This window comes from Ambystoma mexicanum, chromosome 6q, assembly GCF_040938575.1.
Source record: "Ambystoma mexicanum isolate Mex_15411 chromosome 6q, UKY_AmexF1_1, whole genome shotgun sequence".
NCBI lineage: Eukaryota > Metazoa > Chordata > Amphibia > Caudata > Ambystomatidae > Ambystoma > Ambystoma mexicanum.
Window position 1 is genome coordinate 282,954,326 of NC_090937.1, and position 24,864 is coordinate 282,979,189.

The following is a 24,864-nucleotide window of genomic DNA, read 5'->3' on the forward strand; positions in this document are numbered from 1 at the left end:
GGTACTGAAGCTGACCACGTTTGTATCTGGAGTCACATATTCTGGACACTTCATATTCCAGTTGGTCATTGACAAGTACAGGATTGGGCCTGAGGGTAGTCCGGGAGGACTGGATGTATGGTTTAATTAGAGACGTATGGTAATTTGAGTCGGAAGGCCACTGGGTTTATGATTTCTTTTATGGGAAAGGGCCCATAATAACGGGGAGCCAGTTTATTTGGTCGTAGATGTTGGGGCAGTAGTTTTGAGGATAGCCAGACCTTATCTCCTACTGCGTAGGAGGGACCTGGTCTTCTCTTGGAATCTGCATAATGCTTGGCATGAGTTTGGGCCCTTTCTAAATGCTCTTTGGCTTCCTTCTGTACATTGATGAGCGTTTCTATCCAGGAATCAACTGTAGGAACAGGTGTAGGATGTGGGAGGACGGAAGGTAGCACCGAAGGGTGAAATCCTTGGCTGCAGAAAAAGGGGCTGGTCTTGACAGCCGAGTGATCCGAATTGTTATAGGAGAATTCAGCCACAGGTATTAGAAGTGACCGATCGTCCTGGACCCTGGTAGCGAAACAACGAAGATATTGTTTGAGGGTTTGATTCACACGTTCGGTAGCCCCATTAGTCTGTGGATGATACCCTGAAGAGAGGGCACGTTGGATTCCTTGTATCCGGCAAAGGTGTTTCCAAAATTGAGATATGTATTGAGGTCCTCCGTCTTATATGATCTTGGAAGGGAGTCCTGAAGTCTAAATATGTGTTCCAGGAAGATTACAGCAAGTTCTCAGGAAGAAGGTAGCTTATATAATTGTGTAAAATGAGCCATATGAGTGAATAAATCTATGGTGACCATGATAGTCGTGTACCCCCTGGAAGGTGGTAATTCCACAATGAAGTCCGTAGCAATAATTTCCCAGGGCCTTGTTGGTAATGTGGGCTGAAGTAGGAGGCTCGCCGGTCTTTTGTTATCATGTTTGTTTTGACTGCAGACTGCACAGGCTTGGATGTACAGTCGTACGTCAGTTTTCATTCTCGGCCACCAAAATTGTCTTTGTATTAGATGGAGGGTGTTTGTAATGCCACGATGTCCGGAGTGAAGGGTATCGTGGCAGGGGGCTATTATCTTTTGATGTAGTTTCTGTGTGGGGATGACTAAACCTTTTTCCTTGAAAAGATATCCGTCCTTTGTTCTCAGATTCCATCGGTTCTTTCCTGAAAATTCTTTCCATAGTTCAGAGGACTGGGTTTGTATCCGAACATCGTCCAGGAGGCTGATTGCTTGAGCTACGAATATCGTATGTGGAAACATTTTAGGGAATGACCTGTCTTCAAGAGTTTCGTGGTCGGGACGTCGAGATAAGGCGTCAGCAATTATATTCTGTGTTCCAGGGACATGATGAATCTGGAACTGGTACTCGGCAAAGAAGAAGGCCCAACGGGCTTGACGGCTATTTCTACATTCCAGAGCCTGTAAAACTTGAAGATTCCGATGGTCCGTGCGGTCCTGGACAGGATGTTTTGCTCCTAGAAGCAGATGACTCCACTCTGTGAAGGCTTGACGGATGGCTAGCAGTTCCTTTTCCAAAACAGAATAATGGGATTCACTGGGAGTTAGTGTCCGTGATAGATAAGCAATGGGATGTTCCAGGCTGTCGTCGAATTCCTGTTTTAGAACTGCTCCAATGGCGTAGTTAGAGGCGTCTGTTTCCACTAGGAAAGGTCGACTGATGTCAGGTTGAGCCACGATTGGAGCTTGTGTAAACTCTGTCTTTAACCGTTGGAATGCCTCCTCTTGGGCTGTTTTCCAAAGAAAGGGAGTATCTTTTTTCAACAAGGCAATGATCGGTTGAACTATCTCGGAAAAGGAGGGTATGAATTTCCGATAAAAGTTAGCTAACCCCAGGAAGGATTGGATTTGTTTCACGGTAGTCGGAATAGGCCAGGATATTATGGCTTTTACCTTGGAGTGATCCATTCTAATACCTTCTGGGCTAAGGACAAATCCTAGATAGTGAACAGTAGAGACATGGAAAAGGCACTTCTCGGGTTTAGCCAGGAGCTTGTGTTCACGTAGCGGTTGTAACACTGCCTTAACATGCACCTCATGCCCAAGATGGTCCTTAGAGAATATTAAGATATCGTCCAGATACACAATGACGAAGAGGAACAACATATCTGAAAACACCCGATCCATGAAGCGTTGGAAGACCGCTGGGGCGCTTGCAAGTCCGAAGGGCATGACCAAGTACTCAAAGTGACCAAAGGGTGTTCTAAAGGCTATCTTACATTTGTCTCCCTCTCTAATACGGATCAGATGGTAGGCACCTCTGAGATCCAATTTAGTGAAGAGTATGGCTCCTCTAACTGCTTCCAGGATATCTGAGATCAAGGGCAATGGATAGCGGTCTTTCAGGGTGCACTGATTTAAACCTCGATAATCAAGACAAGGTATGAGCTAATTGATATCCTTTTTTGGAACAAAAAACAGTGAGGCTCCAGCTGGGGATTTGGATGGTCGTATGGTGCCATTTTCAAGGTTAGTATCTAGGTATTTACGGAGGGCCCTTTTCTCATGTTCGGATAAGATGAACATTCTTCCAAAAGGAAACACAGCTGAAGGTTCGGTATCAATAGCACAGTCTTCGGGTCTATGAGGAGGTAAGGCTTGAACAATGGCAGAAGAGAACACATTGGCGTATTCCTGATAGACTTTAGGAACCTGGATGATATTTGAGACTGTGAGCGGCCCTGGATGGTCTTCCGAAGCTCCTTCCGATGGTGTCGGAGCGGAATCCAGGAGTAAGCAATGAGACATGCAATGTTCAGAACCCAGAAACAAGGAACCTGCTGCCCAATTGATGTATGGGTTGTGTCTTTGTAGCCAGGGCATACCCAAAACCATTGGGTAATGGGCGGACTTTATGATGTCAAACTTTATCTTCTCTCGATGGTGGTTTATTGCGAGCTCAATTTCCTTGGTTTGAAGGGTTATGGGTCCTGAAGAAAGGGGTCTTCCATCGATTGCTCATATGGGTTGCATGATATCTCGGGTTTCATATGGAATATGGTGTTTAAAGACCCAATCTTGATCTATGAATATTCCCATGGCTCCACAATCCACCAATGCCAAAATGGGGTAGGTTTCCTTCTTGGATGGCGATAGAAAGGCCTGTAATATTACCAGATTGTTTTGTCCAGGAGAGTTCAAGGATGGAATAGATGTGGAGCAAACATCTCTCTCTCGAACCTGTGCTCCATCTAGGATGGGAGCTGGCGTTTAACGAACGCCGTGGAGGAGCTATAGGACACTCTCTCACTAAATGTTTGTCCGAGGCACAATACATGCATAACCCCGTATGGATCCTTCGCATCCTTTCTTGGGGGGATATGGGTCCACGGAAAGCCCCTAGTTGCATGGGTTCGGGTTCATTACTAGGGGAAGGAATAGAATCAGACTTCAAAGAGGTCTCTATAGGGATTTTCTGGAAGGGTATCTTGGTCTTCCTTTTCTCTGCCTTCCTTCCTTGGATGCGGAAGTCAATCTGCAGAGCGAGATCCATAAGGGCTTGGAATAAACTTGGGCGGGCCACTGTGGCTAGTTCATCTTTGATGTCTTCATTTAGCCCTCTTCGAAAAAGAGTGAAGCAAGCTTCTGAGGACCAATCCGCTTCTTTAGCCAATTGTTTAAACCGTGTTACATATGTGAGCATGTCCTGGGAGCCTTGTTGGAAATCGAGTAGACGTTCCTGAGCACTATAGACCTGTTCTGGGCGGTCCAACATGGTCTTAAGGGCTTGAATGAATCTGTCATAATCATCCAGGAGGGCATCTACGGCATTAACTAAAGGTGTGGCCCAGGTTAATGCATTTCCGGAAAGGTGCAAAATAATAAAGCCCACCTTAGCTTTGGGAGTACAAAAATAATAGGGCTTAAAGGTAAAGTGGACTAAACAGGAATCAAGGAATCCACAAAGGTTTTTTGCAGACCCATCGTATTTGTCCACAATGCCACCCAATAGTATGCTTTCTTTCGTGGCAGAGTCGTGGGACAAGACTAATTGTTTTAATGCGGCATTCTCTGCTTTTCATTTTTGTACTTCGGTCGTTAGTTCTTGCATGCCGCGCATAAGATCTTGAAAGGCCGCCTCCGTGTCTGTATTGACTTCAGTTAGGTGGCATCTCAATCTGTCACAGGTTTCCCCCTTTCTCACCCGAGTTCGCTGCTTGCTGGAATTCTTGGGAGGAGTCTTCTTCCGTACGGTTCGGGTTTTGTACAACCCCGTACGGCCGTCTTCGGGTTCCAGCGTTCGTTCAGCTTCTATGTCCAGGGTCAATAGGAAACTCCAGGAAGTCCGGGATACGAAGGAGGTGTACTCGGAGGCAGGTACACGGAGTCCGGGAAGCAAGACAGGATAAGGAGGAAGGAGGGTAGTAGGAGGAAGCGGGGGGTCCAGGAACCAGGAAACAACAGAGTTCAGCAAAGGCAAACTACAGAGCACACGTTTAGCCACAGCAATCAGTAGCGTTGAGACGCGCGGGGCGGCAGGGGCGTGGCTTCTTTATAGAACGTACTATGTCGGATGTGAAAGCTGGTAGGCAGCGTTCTGTGTTTAATGGCCATGATGGAAGTACAGCAGAGTGTAAGCCCCGATGTGTCAAGGACCAGGAGGCCCAAAAGGGGCGTGTCCGACGGTTCATGACAACTAGTGGTCGTACATGTCAAATAAGCATGTAACTCATTAACTAACATTTCTGCAGTCTTCTGGGCATCACTTCTGCTCCTCGATGGGGGAGACTTTTATCTGTCACTAACTCATGGGGTGTGAGGTGGTGGTCCGACCCAGGCTGATTCCTTAATGCATATAATGCATGGGGCAGGCAGTACAGCCATCCCTTCTTCAGTGTCAATTTCAATTTCGCAATTCTCTCTTTAAGGAAACCGTTGAGCCTCTCACATATCCCGTACGCTTGCGGGTGATAAGCAGAAGAAAACTTGTGTTTTATACTTAATAATAGGCTTATCTGTTCAAATACTTCATTAACAATGTGGGGCTCATTGTCGGATCTCAACACCTCACACCCCCCTCCCCCCCTGGAAAAGCTACTCGGACTAAAAACTTTGCTGCGCAAGTGGCCTCAGGTTGTGTACAAGAACTTGCTTCAATCCACCTAGAAAAGGGACACCACCACTATCATATACCTGTATCCACTACATACTTAAAGCATATCAACATAGACAATATGTAAATGCTGAAAAGGACCATTAGGTTGAGAAATTACTCCTCTAATCGTTCCTAGTGTATGCCTAGCATTAAACTTTTGACATACGATGCAATTTACTACATAAAATGCAACATGTTCTGACAGGTACAGTACGAACCAGTCCTCTGCAATAGCTGCTGCAAGGCTTTCCCTAGTTACATGCGCAGGGTAGTGCAGCTGTTCAAGCGCTACCCTTAACAAAGCTACAGGCATCACCGTTTTTACAGTACTGTCCTGTCGCCATAATGCTTCAGAGGGGGACAAGGAGCACCCCTTCCGTTTCCACAATTCTTGCTCTTCCTGAGGTGCACTAACTTGAACTTCCATCAACTGTGTTCTTGACAAATGATTTAACCCTTCATTTATAATCATGAACACTTTTTCCTTTACATCTGGAGAATCAAAACTTGAAATATCTAATGAATATGCAACCCTTTTGGCTTATTTGTCTGCGTCTTTGTTCCTGCGAGAGATAGTCAGTTTGCTTAGTATGTGCTGCGCATTTAACTATCAATAATGCTACTGGGAGTTGTAGTGCCTTAATAAGCCTGTCCAATAATGCTCCGTGTTGTACTGTAGTACCATCCACTCAGTGGTAACCCCTCCTTTTCCAACAGGCTAGCCCTCCGAGCACGCTTGACGTCACATAGGTGGAGTCACTGTACACCGTTATTTCCTGTCCTGCATGATTTACGAGTGCAACAATAAGTGCTACCAATTCCGCTGCTTGCGCTGAAAAGTGAGACAGTAGACTTGCACTTGCCACAACCTCAAATTCCCTTTTTGCTCTACACCTCACCACTGCAGCACCTGAACGCCTTTCCTGATCAGTTTGATCAATTTTTGAAGAACCACCAATGAAGAGAATCTCCCCCCGCTAACGCATTTTCCTTTAGGCACGGGATGTCATCATAGAATTCCTTGTAGTTAGCACAATCATGCACATGCTCACCCTCTACCAGTTTCGGCTAAAAACGTGGGGGGTTCACTATTTTACACCTGACTATTTTAATCGCTGGATTCAATATAACCAACTCATACGCAGAAGCCCTCTGCGACATCAATGTACCTTTAGGTTTTTCCAAAATGGCAAACAAAGCATGCTCACCAAACAATGTCATAGAACACCTATCACAATACTAGTAGACTACTCTATTGCAAACGCAGCTGCTGCCAGCAATTGTTCGCAAGTAAAGTGCCCTCTCATAACTGGATCTAAAATCCCACTGTAATATGCATTGGGTTTGTACCCCAATGTGGTCCTCTGTATAAGAACCGCTATCATAACTGTCCCATTCGTGTGTGAAAATAAAAATAACTTCTCATCATAATTGGGAATTCCTAAAAGTGGAGCTGTACAAATTGCTTTCTTCAACTCTTCAAATCCTTCCTCCATTTCCTCAGTCCATTCTATTTGTTCCTATTCACTTGTGCTTTCTTCAGAGCCTGCAAAAGGGGTCTTGTGTATGAACTGTAATCAAGTACCCACGATACCCACATAGTTGCATAATCCCAAAAACTGCTGCATTTGCTTTATCGTGTGCGGTTTTGCTGTTTTCACAATCGCCTCAGCTCTATCGGGTGTGACTCTCTCTTGCCCTCATATGAAATCAACTTACCCATGTACAACACCTCTTCTTGACAATATTGCAAGTTCTCTTTATCCACTTTATAACCCTTGTCTGCTAGAATAGTCATTAACTGAATTGAGCCTTGTCTGCACTCATCTTCTGTTGTACTACAAACCAAAATATCATCTACGTACTGTAGCACAACGCTTTTCAAATCAATATTGCCTCAGTCCATCTGCAGGACCCTATTAAAGATCGATGGAGACTCACAGTACCCTTGGGACAAATAAGTGCTCTTCAGTTTAGTTTGGCGAAACGTAAATGACGTCAGGTCTCAATAGTCCTTATGCAACATGATTGAGAAAAACGCATTTTTCAAGTCAATCACCATGAAATATTGTGCTTCTGCTGGGATACTACATAGTATTGTCACCGGATTCGGAACTAAAGTAAACTCTGACTCTATAATCTGGCTAATCGGTCTCATATCTTGAATAAATCTCCACAACACACTCTTCCATTTCTTCACAGGGTACACAGTGACTCTGACGTCACTAAGATACCTTGTTCCATCAGGGCTGATATAGTCTTAAAAATCATCCGCCTCTCGAGACATGGGGTACATGTTTTGCTCGAGGTAAAATTGCTCCAGACTTCAGCTTAATCTTAACCTCTCCTACCCCCTTCAATAGGCCTACCTCATAGGGGCCTGTAGTCCACAAAGAGTTTGGTACCTTTTCCAAGTCTTCATAAAAAAATGCTCGGCGCTGCCGCACTATCACCATTGGCTGTGGGATCTCTCTTTTCTCTATTCTGATCCAATATGTAATACTCATCTCGAATATTACTTCATCAGCTGATGGATCATCCCATTACATATCCTCATCAATCTAAACCCTTAATCAATTTTCTCCATGGCCTGCCCTCGTCGTCTGTTTCTTCGAGCATGGCCAATTCTCCTCGCACTATGGCTGCATTTAATTCTAGGGGAATAGTCTGTCCCCCGCCATCATCCGTCTTCATCCATAGGTATCTGTGGCATGAACACAAATTCATCAGGTATTCTCATAATCTTTCCCACTAAGCCGGGTAGCCATGTCAACAGAATGCATACCCCATAAAGAAAAAGGGTGCGTGGAGGAGACAGACTAGGTTGCTATCATACTAGGTCCAGGGACAATTCTGATAGAGTAATTGCATAGAAGAAAATAAGGGGAGGAGGGGAGGAGATAGGAAAAGCGAGAAAGGGAGAGGAGGCGAGAACAGAGTAAGTAGTCAAAAAGAGTGGAGAAGCAAGAGGGGAGAGCGAATACATTTGCAGAAGTCAGTAGTAACACATAATGTTGCAAGCCAGGATACAAGATGGAGATGGGAACAGCATGATTCAGGGCCACCATGATTACAAGATGCAAAGGAAGTCCAGCATGAGGGTTGAGAAAGGATGACGCACTGTGAATCAATGAAGTCCATGAAAGTCAAATCCAGCATTGGCCACAAGAAGGTGATGGTGAAATCAGAATTTATCAGGACAGACTCTTGCAGAAGTAGGATATGCTTCTGGGTTGCAGAATCAAGCAAAACAGGGGTGCAGGGTTGCAGAGTTGCAGAATCAAGCAAAACAGGCAACACCTGTGTGCGATAAGGGTGGGGGGCACAAGGGAACATCACAGGGGGACCAGAGAGGGTGGGGATAGTCTGTGGGGAGAGAGGGAGTAAACATGTGTTGGTGCATGCTTACTATCATACTGGGTCATGCATTGCGGGTACATGCATATCCCTGTACCTGTAAAAGGGACTTCCTCCTACCACATTGACACCCCCTACTCTAGGTGTCAATAACTGTCCAGTGTTTACATTCTTCTGTATCTGCAAGGGTGCCTGCTGTGACTGCCCCTGTGGTGGATTCAATGGTGCTTGCTGTGGCTGCAATGCCTGTTGTATTTGCGGCACTTGTGCTCGATAAACTGTCTGATGATAAGCTCTCCCCCCTCTTGAGAATTGCTCATTGTGTACATACCCTTGGCTTCCACATGTGCTCGCAATGTGCCCTGTCATCCCACAAGTCCAACATCCAGGACAAGCTCTTCAGACTAGCCCCCCCTTGATTAAATCCTCGTTGCACATTCTGATTATCATTCTGCATATTCTGAAAACCGCCTTGATTATTCTGAAAACCACCCCTTCCTCTGTAGCCCATTACTCTGTTTCGTGGCATAAACCCATTCCCTCCTTGATCCATTTGGCGTTCATTACTCGCCTGCAATTACCAACTGCTTGCTGCATTCCCAATCCTCCTCTGCTTGTCAATACTGACCCTTCTATGGCATACTTTGACAATTTATTCTGAACTAACTTAGCTTCCTCAAGTTTTCTAGCATCTTTCTTCTTATTTTTCTCTTGCAACAACCGACAGTGAGGCACTATGGTCAACTGTATTTCTGCCCAAGGCTTCGCTTCCATTTACATTAATTTCAGGAGCTGTCTCTGTACCTGTTCTAGCAATCCTTGACATAAAATGTGGTAAAATACTGCCACTGTTTTCCCCCACGGTTCCCGCGTTTCAAGAGTCCACCGTTCCTGAATGCTTTGAATGTAAGCAAGCAGATCTTCATCTTCTCTCATCTTACGTGCCATAATTGCACCCATATCTGACATGGCAGGATATTGTACCCTGAGCGCTCTCCAGACATCTGCTCTACAATTGTTAAATGGTGCTCCATCGTGCGCTGTGTTCTGTGCCGTGACACTCGAGTAGCCTATTCTCGTCCAAATGTCACCAGCCCTTTCCCCAAGAATGGCTGCTAAGAGACCCTTAATGTCCCCTATTGCTAAAATATTTCCCCCTGTCGTTTTTTCGAGGTTATAAATCCATTTTCCTGCACCCGCCGTTAAACTGGGAAGTTTACACATTAATTTATCCTTATCCATTTGTGGCCATGGACAGCATCCTACCTCCTCCCCACGGAAGGCTTCTCTCTCTTCGTCTGACATATCTAGCCCCAAGCTAGTATGGCTTTCGTCCCTTCCACCCTTATTTAAAGTCAGCCTGTCCAAGGACAAGGCTCTGTGCTCGAGACTAAACGGGTCTCTTTCCTCACATCATGATTGGAAGACCAGGGACTGTTCTCCCTTCCCTTGGCTTCCCGGTTTGCTACTTTCCCTTAAATCTTGATAGGCTTTATCGATCCCATCCCCGATGCTCCCTATGTCGAAATTCTCCTCTAGGATTACCCTAGATGGCCCTGACGTTGCTCCCTGTGGCGGGAGGAACTCCTCTATATTGACCCATGATACTACTCGACTCGGTTCCATTAACTCTTTCTGAATGGGATCAATAGTGCGCTCCATTAGTCTTCTTTTACACTCCATTTCTTCGTCTAATTCTCTTTGCTTTCTCGTGTCCCATCTAGCTCTTTCCTCTTCATGTCTTTTCTGCTCCCTTCGTTAGTACGCTTTTCTTCCCTTTGTCTCTGTATCCTTTTATCCCTTAATTTCTGCACTTCCTCATCTTCTCTCTTCCTTTTTTGCCTGTCTCATTTTTGGTTTACTCTGTTGTCATACTTCCTTTGCTCCTCTGCCCTGTCTTCCTTCTTTTGCTGTTCTTCCTGATACATCCGTTCTCGTTTTTATCTACTCTTTCTCTTATGCTCATCCTCTTGCAGTCGCTTTTCTCGTTCCCTGTCTTTTTTATCCTGTTCGTCTTGATCTACCCTTTGCCTGACTTCCTCAATCATTTTCCAATCGAGCTTGAGTAATATCTGCCCACCCATCCATTCGTTCTGTACGAGCGTTACCTCGTCAGCTCTATCCTTTTCTCCTTTCCATCTCTTAGTCTCTCGTTCTATGTCTATGGTCACATTAGATCATTCACTTTTCTCCTCCTTGTCCTGTAAGATCTTAAAGATCTCCTCCTTTCTTCTAGTCTCTTCTGGACTATCGCCAATGCTGTAAGCAGGTGGTTCATATATCGGACTGCTATACCCTGTTGCCACTTTTAGTTCCTTTAACGGATACAATCCTACGTCTTCTGGGCTATTGCCGTTTACTTCTGGAGAGATAAGGGGAGCAGAACGGTCAACACTTTCCTCCCAACACTGAATAAGGATCCACTCCTCAGGCGGCGGAACCTCTCGCTCTTCTTGTTACATTTTCCAGAGCTCTAAAATAGCTAAACTCTTTTCTAATGTATTCCCTGTGTACGCAGCATGCAAGTATGTTGTCATGTGTTGCTATACCGCTTTGACAGCGATCCCGCTTGTGGGCATGGCATGAACATCTTGTCTGCTGTGCCCTTTACCCATTCCGCACTAAACTGTTTGAGCTTAGGCATATGTTTTGGCAGAGTTTTGCACAGGTGCATCAGTGGAGTAATATCCCCCACTGTGACAAGTCTCAATCGACTGTCAATACTTACCAGCGTTTTTTACACAGAATACGTTTCAGAAAAACAACAAATATGAGGAAGCTCCAACCTTCGCTGCTCAAAGCCTCTATTTCCCAATTATCTCAATCTACTTTTTCAATTGGCGCCGACAATGACTCAAAAAATCGATTAACTTATTATCTCTGATTCAACCTCACAATGGATCCTTGTCGCTCTTCTACACCTCTTTTCAATTCTAAAATACACAAACAGACAAACTAGTCGACTTTTCACATATACACCATGGTACTCCTTTTCTCAAAAACCCTAAAGTACTCCGATTGGAGTTTGAGTCATTCCCCATCATAAACCTGTTAATTTGCCACCTATTTACCAACTTGGGGTTTTGAAATGACTCCTTCTAGACCTGCCTTGAGGTAGGAAACCGGGCTTCACAAAACTCTCCTCGTTTAAACGCTCCTCGTTATATACCAAACACTTTTCTTTTATATTAGACAACCCCTGTGCCTTTTTCTATGTTACCACAATCCCATTCCCTTATTTTGCCAGTCCACTCAATCTACTGACCATTCGCTCTTCAACTCAAGGGCTTTGTGTCATCTGCCCTCCTCCAATCGACCACTGTCGCCTTCCGTCCGCTCAGCGCCTGTGGAAACCAGGAGGGATTTCGTCAAAGAGGGACCCGTCCCACCTGTATCAATCTTCTTGCAAGTTTTCTTTATCGGCCGCTCTCCACAGGAAGCCTTGCGATCTTCCTGCTAGATGGTGCAGGTTGTTCGATAATCCGAAACACTGGAAACGTACTAATCAATGGGTCTTGTCAAACCATCCTCCCTCTGCTACCACGTGAACCCATAGGCCCTTTAAGCGAGATAGCGCTTTATGGGATGGATGGGGATGCAGAATGTACTCTTACACCAATAATGAGACCGACTCAGAAGGTTGGCAAATCTTTAGCTGTTTTATTAACAATTATCTAAAACAGGGAGTACAAGAGCATTAACGGACGTTCGCTCAAGTAAGTAAGATTTACATGAAAAAACAGTTATATAGTAAAAACTCATCATGATTGACGTTCCACTACGTGGCAAAATAAGAGAACCGAAGTTGAATTGTGGTTTGCCTACGGGGAACATCTAGGCCTACTTTCTATAGGGGATAGGATTGTGATTGGGTCTCTAAGGTCAGGTGGACAGCTATGCAAACCCCTAGTGCAAGTCATCTTCAGTGTCCTAAAATACATGATGTATCATTGGCTTTCAAACTATAGGTCTCTTTGCTATGTGGCCCTCTATGATTGGTTGGCACGCTTGCGCCCTTCTGGAATATTTCACTCGCTAGCAGCATGCAAGCTGGTACCCCAGGTGCTGCAGGTTTTAGCTTGGTCATACATCCCCACCCAATTATCCCAACATCCATCATCACTGCTGCGGTCTGCCATTCAAATTGTCTTAGAACTCGGCCTTGCAAAGTATCAGTGCGCCTGAGAATAGAAGGGAGTGTGAGCATGGTCTTATCTTCAGTCTCGATGTAGCTTGCCCAAAGTCTATTTCCATCTAGACCATGTTTGAGCGCTTTCTTTTGTATTTAACACTATTAAATGAATAAAGCCTTGTCCTCCTAGTGTTTTTCCATTACACCTCAACAGGAGCTTGCCTCACTTCTCACGTTCATTGTATCTTCTCGAATAAATAACCAGTTTCTTGGCTGCACCAACCAATGACACCGGGCCAGACAAGCTTTCTTGATTCTTCCTTCACCGTCAGCTGTTTTCTTCTACTGCGCCACACTTTCAGTTCAGCCCTTCTGTTCATGGGGGCCTAGTTTGCTTAAAACATGACGTGGAACATCCAGATTCTATACACACACTAAAATATATATATATATATATATATATTTGTTACCAGTCATTTGGTCGAAAACCAAATGGGCGAATGACCATTTGATCGAAGTAAAATGGTCGGGAAAAAAAGGTCGAATTTTTTTTTTTTTGTATTTTATCGGGGGGTTCCCCCCAACCCCCCTTTTTCTTTATTAAAAATATTTTTTAAGCAACCAAAACTTAAAAAAAATATAGAAATAAAAAGATTTGACCTTTTTTTTCGACTATTTTGATTCGATCAAATGGTCATTCGACCATTTATTTTCGACCATTTGACCGGACACCATAAATATATATATATATATATATATATATATATATATATATATATATATATATATTTATTTTGGCGGCACTGCCTGCAGTCTATTCACTACGTATAGCCAGCCTTCATGATTACTTAGTCTACTTGCGTTTCAGCATCTGTACAATTATAAAACTGCTTGCATTTTCCTCAGTGCTCTCCGCACGTGCAATCTTCATTCTGCACATGAAATGTTACTCGATTCTTTACTTCGACATCAGATTCTATAAGGTCTATCCACCTTCTTCATTGGCATCTCTTCTGGGTGCGTCATTCCTGCTTCATGTGACGTCACCAGTCTTCTCTTTTATTCGTCTTCACACTTCTTCTGGGATTTCTCCTAGGAGGCTGTCTGCTCTCTCTGAGGATACATGAAGAAAGGTTTTCTCCATGGATACCTTGTTTCAAAGGCTTTTCGTGTTATGAGCATCATTACTGGTGTTTTGCATGTTGCAATTTCCGGTTCCCAACATATAGGCAAAACAAAGGTGGAACTTCCGGTAGAAGGCACTTTGCTCGTCCTCTGTAAAGGCATAAAAGCAGTGGTCTAAGTGTACGAAAAGAAGTAGTCGTACTATGTTCCCTGCTGGCTTGCCCCCACAAATCCCATTGCCACACCCCCTCCCACGTACAAGCCAATCCCCCAAACAAACACACCTGCTATTTAAGGGAAGGTTCAGTGCAGTGCACTGAAGTGCAGGTTTCAACTTCTTCCTACACTTTTATTTTAAAACTAAACCATTCCGGAATGGTTTTGTTTTAAAATAAAAGTAAAGGAACAGTAAAACCTAAAAACTAAAACAAAAAAAAAAAGTAGAGGAGCACCGCTCCCAACCACTCCCGCCCACTTCGACCACTGCATGACGTGATCCAAAACATCTCCCTTATTGACCACAGGGTCCTGGGGCTTTTGTTCCATCTACACCTGATCTCATCCAATATGTCATGTAAACACATATCCTATCAGATGGCCTACTAATAAAAGCACTTGCAAAGCATTAAGGTACATGTTCAGAGCCCTGTTCACTTGCTGAGCCAGGGACCCCAATGCCAGGGCTTAGATAATCAAGACCGCATATGGGAAAAGCCAGGAACGAATCACTCACCAGATCGGGAAAAGTGCAAGCAGGACTGTAGGGGTAGAAACTGGAGACATCAATACAGAAAGTGTAGGTGTGACCTCATCTCCCTAAACACTTCCTATAAAAATAATCATTTATATTGTTAAATGTCATGACCTTAGCTAAGGACGCTTCCAGTATTGCCCCGGGAGAAACAACAATTGAACGAGATCCCAGAGGTCAAATGACAAAATGACTAGCCTATCCGTGACTGAGAAGACAAAGGGGCTGGAGGGACAAATGACTGCAAACCAGTCACCAACAAGCATCTTGGCAGTGGCACCTGCAATGTCTTGGACAAAGCTACCTAGGGCATGGGAAAACCCTACACCAAAGGTGACACAAGCATCATCGGTGCAGATTTGTCAACCAGTACTGATAAGCATGGGGTTTGACACACAGTGGTCCTCTCCAGCTTGTGATTGGAAGGGCTAGCTCACTGGGGTTGGGACAAATTTAACAGGGTCCTAACACAGGGCCAAAAAGGCTGGATGTGTTCTTCAAAAAACAAAATCAAGAGGGTTACATCAGATCTTTCCATCAATTCCCTGTAAGGGGAAAGAAGATATCCAGGATAGGGGCCACTAAATGGTCTCTATGACTTGGATATTTTATTCAAGGCCTATTTCCTCTTCTTAGGGAGTACTCATGCTGCTGTATAGAGGACTTTAATATATCCCCATACCTTTTTATGGGCTTAGAATGCTTCTTTCTATTTTATCGATGTGAAAGGGACTGTCACAATTCACTCCCTTTGCGCTCGTACCTCCACTTGGGTGCCTGATTTGGGGTTTCTTCCCTACTGGACTTTCCTTCTGAGAGAGCGCTCCCCATTTGATCAGCAGGGTTCATGGGCTTCACTGACATGCCAGGTGGTGTTTCCTTTCCGTATGATTATTGTCTTTAAGATACCTTAGCAACCTCAAGCTAAACCAGACCATAACAGAAATAATGATCTCACCCCTAGAAGATAACGCAACAGACACACAACTGAACTGGCCACCTGGCATGGGAACCCAACCGGAAGCATCGGCCGAATACTTAGAAATAATCTTGCAACACTTATGGACAACAGACTCTCAATAGAACCACAAGTCAACGCTATAGCAAAGAAATGCTTCAACCCCCTGTGCCCACTTAGGGGGATTCTCCCCTATCCCTCCATCCCACACAGAACCCTCTCATCATCTTCCTAGTATTATCAAGTATTGGACTATGCGAACAGCCGCTATCTCGGAATGCCAGAATGGCTCAACAAAAAATGATAAAGCATTGCAAAACATTGCAGCAAGGATACTCCGGAGACTAAACTGAAGAGAACCTACCACACGAGCCCTGAGAAGCCTACTCTGACCACCAGTAAAACAAAACTGCATTAACTTCAAAGCCCTCTGCATTGCCCACAAATCACTGCACAGACATGGAGCCGAATTCCTCCAGGTCAAGATCAACCGTTACCAACCAGGAAGAAATCTAAGATCAAGCGACGACCTCCAAATCCAAACAATACGAAAAAAGGAAATTCAGAGGAACCGCATTACGACTAATTACCAATCCATGGAACTCAATCACAAAGGAGAAAAGAACGACAGAAGACCACCTTACCTTCAGAAAACGACTAAAAACCTGGCTATTCAACTCACAATGATTAGCACAAAACAGGCGCTGCCAGCAATATTTACGGGCACACAAGATAATCCATTGATAATATGGTTTCTGGAACCAACAATAAAACAAACACACTGAACCAACCAGTAACCCTCTCACATCCTTGCTCCGCCCCAACATACCCCTACATTCCTCACATGATCTAACGGATCAGTCTCACCTCACACAAACACACAACATACACATTCACCATAAACACCAACTGCCACAAACAAACATCCCAGTCACTGCATGTTGCCCTTCCTGGGCACAACAACCCCAAGTGCGCACAATTCAAACACACCTAGAAAGCAGACTTGCACAGATGCCAGGTTCTCCTGGTTCTACAAGCACCACCGCTATCCTATTCCCTCTTCCCTCATTAACCTACCCAAACCACTTTCTTACGTGAGCGCCCAAGACCATGCCAATGGTAAGGGTGGTGGTATAAGTCAACTTAACATAACATATAGCAGGATTGGTGATTAATTCCTTTTTATATTTAATATCGCCCTCAAAGCGGAGGTAGAATAGGACATGGGTGTAGGGTAATGTTTACATATTTTTATTTCAGAAAGGTTGTAGCAGTAATGTATTATTCTCATTGCTGCTAATAATAAAAACACTACTAAGTTGAATGATACTATTGAATGCATTGTACATGCATCCAAGAATCAATCAAAACATTTGAGGAAAAAAAAAAAGAAATCTTACCAGATGTTCTACTTTGGCTTGCAGAGAAGCTAGCAAGGTGAAGGTGTCCTAGAAGCCAGGCAGCATTCGTCTGAAGACCTATCACCCCGGAAAAGGTGATGATCTGTGGGAAACAATCATAAAAACATTTACAGATCTAGCTGAGGAAAAAACACTTTCATATATAAGTAGACAGGTAAGGGCGGTGAAGGAGTCTACTCTTTATCCAAAGCACATGGGATCTTGAAAGACTTGTTCAAATCAGATTCACAACATAACATTTGTACCTGCAATCTGGTCATGAAGTACATTCAGTGGCAAACTATGAACCAGCTTGCACAATTGTAAAAAAAAAGTTACAAATTAAAAAGATTTGAGACTGTTATATTGTAGTTATTGACCCAGTGAAGGGGCTGGGGTAAATATCAGACAATGGCCACTGTGCCGGTCACATTATAAGCCATTTCCATGCCTACACTAGACATGGTTGCCTGTGGTAATACATTGTGAGATGCTCTGTAGATTGAAGGAAACATTCTCGGCTTGTAAAAATAGATCTCTACCATGCTTATCTTCATTCCATTAATAAGAATTGAACTTGAGTGTGCGTGCAGGTCAAGGAAATCTCATGTAAGATATGCTTTTGCTGGTAATTAATACTGTTCACCTTAAAAACATATATCCATTGCAGCTCCCATTTTGTTGCCACTGACTCTTGGCAAGAGACTTGAAAGTAAATGTATATGGTGAGAACGCTATGATACAGCTGCACTGGAAAGAAGTGATTCTCATATCAAAAGTATAGCATCCATACATAGGGCTCAAACTTGATACCTTAGTACTATTTCATGGGGATGAGATCCTAATGAGATCTATCGACTGAATGGGTATTCTTTATGACTAGTAACACACTGTTTAGTTGAAGCTTGACAGAAACACTATTGCAAAGAATTGGAAATCACCCCCACCACCGAATGATGTAGTAGGCTGCGGAATTTGGTAGCTATGGATAGGATTATGCCCATTGTTTCTAATAAAATGCATTTATACCGAAAAATATGGGCCACATTTTTTATTTCTGTGACAACTGATTTTCCAGCTATACGCTATAGACCTGCAAATCTGAGCCATTTTGCCTTGGTCTAAATATTGGACTTGGGTTTGTGGTACTGTGTTAAACTCTTTCAGGCATCACCACTTTATTAATTACTGCTCCACAATATGTTTTCTCATGTGGCTGTAACTTTAACTATTAGCCTCAGAATCATTTGATACTTTTTTTGACATTCTTTTTGTTGCCTTTTTGAAAGGCAAAACTGTGACAGCATTATTATAACAATGTATTGCAGTGTCAAAATAATATCAGGCGCATACAGGATACCATAACCATTTCTACAAGCCTGCGTATACCACCCCCCAATTAACAGTCAGTGCCCACCCCTCCCCGATAGCCTTCCATTCAAGGCGATTCAGTTGGGGAGTCAGTTGGTCTGGAGAGCAAATAACTTGGGAAAGGGCCCCATATATCTCTGGGTCTGGCTGCTGCTGGGTGTGTAACCCTACAATCATGTGATGCCAGTACGCAATATCCCTCATCCAGTTACCCAATCTTGGCAGGGGGTCGCTTCACCATGCCATTGCGACACGTCTCTTAGCCAGATCAAGTAGTAACCCCATGAGGCGTCTCAGGTGCCCCAGGATTTAGTTTGTGCAGCCCAGGAGCACCCCAGCAGGGGGCATCTCCACAGCTCCCCCACTATTTCTTGAATTGTCTGGAAGACCTCAGACCAGTAGGTCGCTATCGGTGCACCCCCAAGCTAAATGTAAATAAGTGGACGGTGCATGCATCAAGCAGCTTTCACAACCACTCCATTGCGACACGTCTCTTAGCCAGAACAAGTAGTAACCCTGTGAGGTGCCCCAGGATTTCTAGCGCCACCATGGGGTATATCTCCACCGGCCCCCCACCATTTCTTGAATTGTCTGGTAGACCCCAGACCAGTAGGTCGCTACCGGTGGTCGTCCCCAAGTTAAATGTAAAAAAGTGTCCGGAACGTGCGTGTAGTGTTCACATGCGTCCGTTACGTATGGATGCAATTTGTGAAGGACCACTGGTGTGTAGTATGTCTGGTGCAGGTATTTAAAGAGTAGTAGTTTAAAACGACTGTTAAAGGAGACGAGTCTAGTTTGCATACAACAATATTTCCATTCCTCGACAGGGTTCGGCTGTCCGAGGGACTCTTCCCACTTAAGGTGAACATCATCTGACTACCCCGTAGTCTTCTCTGTCATTAAGGTAAGTAGTCATTTTCAAAGTACAGGATGGACAGTGCCCCCTCTTTAAAGTGGGGCTACCAATTTCTCCCAGCTGACCCATGACCGTTCAGTCTGCCCAAATGAAGCCTGTAATCATGCTTTTCAATTTCTTAAAAAAGTCCCTGGGGTCATTAGGGGAACAATGAGGAACAAATAAAGAAACTGGGGCAGCAAAACCATTTTAACAAGAGATTTATACCATATAGTGATAGTGGTAGGTTCATCCACCAGCTGATTGCACTTTCTGGTCTCGCCAGCGCTTTACTGTTATTTTCCATCTACAGTATTTTCGGGCTTCTGCCCAGCACCACCCCCAGGTATCGCCTACTAGCGACATGCCATTCAAACCCCAACCCATCTGGGAATTCCACCACCCGCTTCGTGCGAGGAAAGAGAAGCGACTTTCTAGCATTAATCTTTATTCCAGAGTAGTGGCCAAAATCTAGCACATCTGCCATAACTGGTGCTAAATAAGTCTCAGGATTTTTAATGTACAGAATCATGTCATCTGCATATAATGAGACGATCAACTTGTGTGTAAAATTGAATGCCTCTACGCACATGACGTTCCCTAAGCAGTTCCACCAGAGGCTCTATAGTCCACGTAAACAGCAGAAGGGAAATGGGACACCCCTGACTCGTGCACTGCTCATTAGAATTGGGTCGGTAAGTGGCCATTAACAAGCAACCTGGCAGTGGCTTGTTCGTACAAGAGCGAAACCAGAGAGACGAACAACGCACCTGCCACCACCCTTCTAAGTACAGAAAACATAAAAGGCCATTAAACGCAATGAAAGGGCTTTTCCTCATCGAGGAGAGTCGCCACGAATGGGATAACTGGGTCTACCGCACAGATCAGGCCAAAGGCTCGGCGAAGCACAAATGAGGTGGATCTACCCGGTATAAACCCAGACTGGTCCGCCTCCACACAGCTGGACATCAAGGGTGCCAGCCTGTTAGCCAGGACCTTGGTAAGAAATTCAAGTTACTCACTGTAGTAACTAGGGTACTTATAGTCCCCTTTCCTCCATCCTTGTGGGCGTACCCCAACATGCGTACAGTATCAGAACCTTTGGCAGCAAAGAAATTAGCTTCCCCTTTAAATTTCGTATAGTGTGCAGGGCGCGGCCTCGGGCGTGGGGACCCGCGCTGAGGCCCGCCCTCCGGCGCCCACCTCAGTCCCCTTTGAACACATCGGAAGCTTAGATACCTGCTAGTCATATTACCTATAAACCATTGGCCTACTAGCGAGGGAAGGTGGAGGGACGTATGGAGGAAAGGGAACTATGGACTACGAGTACTCTAGTCACTACAGTGAACAACTTCAATTACTCATGCGTCACGTCCCCTTTCCTCCATCCTTGTGGGTGATTCCACCAAACAAGAACATAGGGTGGCGAAGTCGCAACCTGCCTCATATATAGGATGAAGCAAAAAGGTGTTCAGAACCGCCTGACCAAACTCTGCATCGCGCCTGGAGCTGGTGTCCAGCGAATAGTGTTTACAGAAGGCCGATGGAGCGGCCCAAGTAGCCGTCTTGCTTATAACATACCAAGAAGCATGTCCCTGAAACACGACGGCCGAGGCCTTAGCTCTGACCGCATGGGCATGAATCCCCTCAGGAACAGGTTTGCCGATGGCCGGGAAGGGCTCTGAAATGGCCCGGACCATCCAACGGACGAGGAAGGGCTTGGACGCTTGAGAGCCTGGGTAGGAGCCCACAAAAGTCATAAACAGGGCCTAGGACCTACTGAAGGATTTTGTCAGAGAGAGATAAAATGTGAGAACCCTCTTGAAGTCCAAGGAATGTAGGGCCCTCTCTGCCTCCGACTGTGGGTTCTGGAAGAACTCCGGCAGTTAGATCTCTTGATTCAGATGGAACAGAGAGACCACCTTGGGCAAGAAGTTAGGGTGAGTGCGCAAGTTGACCTTGTCGTTGTGAAACATGGTGAAGGGCTTGCACGAAGACAATGCCTGCAGCTCAATAAACCTGCGCACAGAGGTAAAACCGTCTTTAGTGTCACCAAGCAGATGTCCACAGAGGCCATCAGCTCAAAAGGCTTGCGGTGCAAAGCTGCAAGATATACATTTAGGTCCCAGACTGGGTGCGGCCTATGCACCGGAGGAAAAAGCCTAGATAACCCCCTAAGGTGTGCTTTAACCACTGGATTGGCTGCCGAAAACACACGCTCAGGGAAATTCTTGTAAGCCCTGATGGCTGCCAAATATGTGCAGCAAGTATCCACCTGAACTCCAGAACGAGCCAGGTGCGCTGAAAAAGCCAGAACATCATCCAGAGGACAGGTGACAAAGTCCAGACCCTTGTAGCAAGCCCAATGGCAGAACCTAGTCCATTTGATTTTATAGTGGGACCGAGTCGCGGACCTCCTGGCCTGCTGAATAATGTCCCAGTTGTCATCTGCAATTTGAGCATGCTGAAGCCTCAGCTGATCAGGAGCCAGGCCGCCAGGGCCAGTTTGGCCGAGTCCAGATGCTCCACTGCTCTGCCCTGCTCCGTCAGGAAGCCACTTCTGGGGATCGGAAGAAAGGCGGGAACCTGGCAGCACAATTGCAGCAGATCTAAAAACCAGGGTCTCGAAGGCCAGTGGGGGGCAACCAAGATGAGGCTGCAGCCCACGGAAGCCCAGAATTTGCAGTGGGTCCACTGGAGAAACAGGGTGGGCGGGAGCGCGCAACACCTGTGGCCGAGTCAGCAGATCTGGTTGGTGTCTCGCAGTGACCCCCAACCCGGATCTGCCCCTGAAGCAAATTGGAGGCCTTTGGCATTCAGAGGAGAGGTGACAAGTCCAGGTCCATGAACTCCAACGTTGAAATAGGGGCAACAAGGAGTCGTCGTGCATCTCCCGTCGTAGGTGTTGAACACCAAGCGACTCAGCTGATCCGCTTGTACCTTGCGGTACCCTGGGAAGGTGGACTGCAAATATCTAAATCCTCACTGTGAGGGGCCCATTCCCAGATTGAAACCACCTACATGAAGAGGAGGTTGGAACGGGTGCCACCCTGCTTGTTCAGGTAAAACATTGTAGTAGAATTGTATGTCCTTACCAGAACCGACTCGTCCCTGAATAGGGGCAAAAATGCCTTGAGGACCAGGCCCATTGCCTTGGGCTCGAGCAAATTGATATAAAGGAGGGCTTCCATCCTGGACCATGCTCCATGAATCGCAAAGCCCTCCAGAGTAGCCCCCCAGCCTGAAAGAGGAATCCATTGTCGTTACCAGGGTAGGCTCTGGTCGGTTAAAGGGGGCACCCACTGAAACGTTGTCATCCATTAGCCACTAGCAAAGTTTGGGTAAAAGGAGCAGTGGTATTGGGATCCTGTCCAACTGGGACCCCGTCTCCTGATCCCAGTTGGCCACCTGGTGGAGCTGGAGGCGCCTCATCTTGAGACGCGTGTGATGCACAGTCAGCACGCAGGAGGCCATCAGGCCCAGAATGTGCTGGAACCACCATGCCAAAGTGGTCGAGTTGGCCAGAAAGTGTCCCACTGGCTTGCGGAGGGACACAGGCCTCTCAGGCATGGGGAACACTCGCTGAACAGTAGTGTTCTAACGCACCCCTAGGAAGACCAGCTCTTGAGACGGGCATAACTGCAACTTCCTCCGTGTTAGGGAGAATCCTCTGTTAAGGCGAATTTCCCAAAACTAGTGAGTCCCCCAGCAGCTTTGCTGGATTTTTGGGGTTTATTTTTTTCTCCTGCTAACAGTGATACTCTTTTTCTCCCACTCTTAGACATGATTTGAGGTGTTCCTTTGACTTTGTATGTGTTTTATGGGGTATGGGGTCCTTTACCCCATAGGGCTTCATGTGTTTTTGGCATGTGGGTTACACAGCACCCTCCGTGCAGTAACCCAGGGGTGTCGTAGTGACTCCCAAACATAGACTCCATACCCTGGGACTGACTACTGTCTCCTAGGGCATGTAAAGACACCATTGGCTTTACTAGTCTTAAATTGTGAACAGAACCAGTACAAACCATCATATTGTGGACGTACTGGTCGGGGCAATTCGATTGCCCCGGGGTCTGTTGTTCGAGGGGGCACTGTCCAGTCCCCCCCAACCGAGTTTTGGCTGGTGGCAGTGGATACTACTTTTTATATTCGACCGCGAATATATTCCTATGGGATTTTCCCATTGTTCGAGGCTACCACTTTTTTAAAATAGCCTCGAACATACCGCCGGTTTATTAAATTAATATAAATTCACCGGTTGGTATTTTTTGCCAAAACTCGGTTCCAAAATGGCGTTTGTGTTCGCTTCTGTGACTCCAACCCAAGTCGAGCCCTTTGTTCCACTTTTTGGCGGGCTTCTCCACAGAAGCCTCCAAATGTGGTGCCACTCTGTCTGGGTACCACAGGGGGTGTCGGAGGGGGTTTAGGCACCCTGGACTGAGTTGCCTCGGCAACGCAAGTCGCACTCTTGTGTGATTGGCCCAGTGGTGAGCCGCCCGGCTCACCACTTAGCATGCTTGAGTGACAGCTAGGACTGATGAATGGGGGTTTTCTGCATAAAAGCAGGGCTTTGGGGACTGGGACTTCAGATGCCGCCAGAGGACCAAAGAATCCGAAGAGGGAGAAGCTGAGCCGACCTGCAACGACGACACCACCGGTGGAGCCCTGCTGAACCGTCTCACCACTTTTCCAGACGACAGAGGAGATCTTCATTCCGAAGAGTCTTCTTCATTTGACTGGTGGGGATAACCAGTTTGCCCGCCTTTTCGCCTTCCCGGATCATCTCATGGCCGCCTTGCCTGTGCCAAGCACCCCGGCAACCGGGATACCACGTTTTCTCCACTACAGCGAATAAAAGGGTAGTACCTTTTAACCGTACAACTCCACGGCTGGTTTCTTCCCTGGCAGTGCAACGACCACCAGCCTTCCTCCACGTCGAGATAATCTCTTCCTCTGGACGACGCCGCGACTTGCAACTGCTGCCAGTTACAACTGCCCCCGCTGGAGGATCCTCTCCACTTTAAAGGTAGTGGGGGTCATTCCGAGGTTGTAGGTAAGGTACAAACCATGCCGGTAATGATTTACCGGCATGGATTTCCGCTCCATGCCATTCCGACCCTTCAGACCGTAAATTACGGCACCGTAAACAACAATGCCGTAATTTACGGTCTTGGGTCGCGCGCGCACACCACCATGGCGTAATCAACGGCATGGCGTAAACCGGAGCTGATCGCAAGTAAGGAACACACTAAATAACGGTCTCCTTAAGGCCGTAAAGTACCTTACCGGCATGGAGTACATACAGGCATCTCAGAGAAAGAGTTAAGAACACTGAGCAGTGGTTTCCACAGCCACAGGTGCACACAATCAGCACAGGTGTAGCCAATGGAGTCTGGCACAGCCCAAAATGAGCATACCCACACACCACACCCTCTCCCACACCAAGATGATACCAATAGTAGTGGCACAACTGGAGCTGGAGGCCTTGCTTGCAAGGCAGTAACAACAACAACCACAGCCCCAACCAGAGGACACACAGGAGGAGACGGAGGGTGAGACAGGCCCAGCATGCACCACCAGTGCATCCACCGTTACCACGCCGGCAGCCCCCAATCCCTCGCATCTGAGCCACCTCCTTCAACCTAACACCACATCAGATCCACACCCTGTACCGGCTTGACCATGACACCATCACCACCATAGTGGACCTGATACATAGTGA

General features: G+C 45.9%; 1 protein-coding gene across 2 annotated transcripts in view; it reads right to left on the minus strand.

Annotated features, from left to right (window-relative positions):
* Positions 1-24,864, minus strand: part of FOCAD (focadhesin) — a 2,926,805-nt gene that overhangs the window by 593,941 nt on the left and 2,308,000 nt on the right. For both annotated transcript variants that reach the window (XR_011282193.1, XM_069630760.1), the window contains exon 34: positions 16,877-16,979. Coding sequence is in view for 1 of the 2 variants with exons in the window: in XM_069630760.1 (XP_069486861.1) it covers positions 16,877-16,979 (103 nt within the window). In the remaining variant the exon portion in view is untranslated. The remainder of the gene's footprint in view (positions 1-16,876; positions 16,980-24,864) is intronic.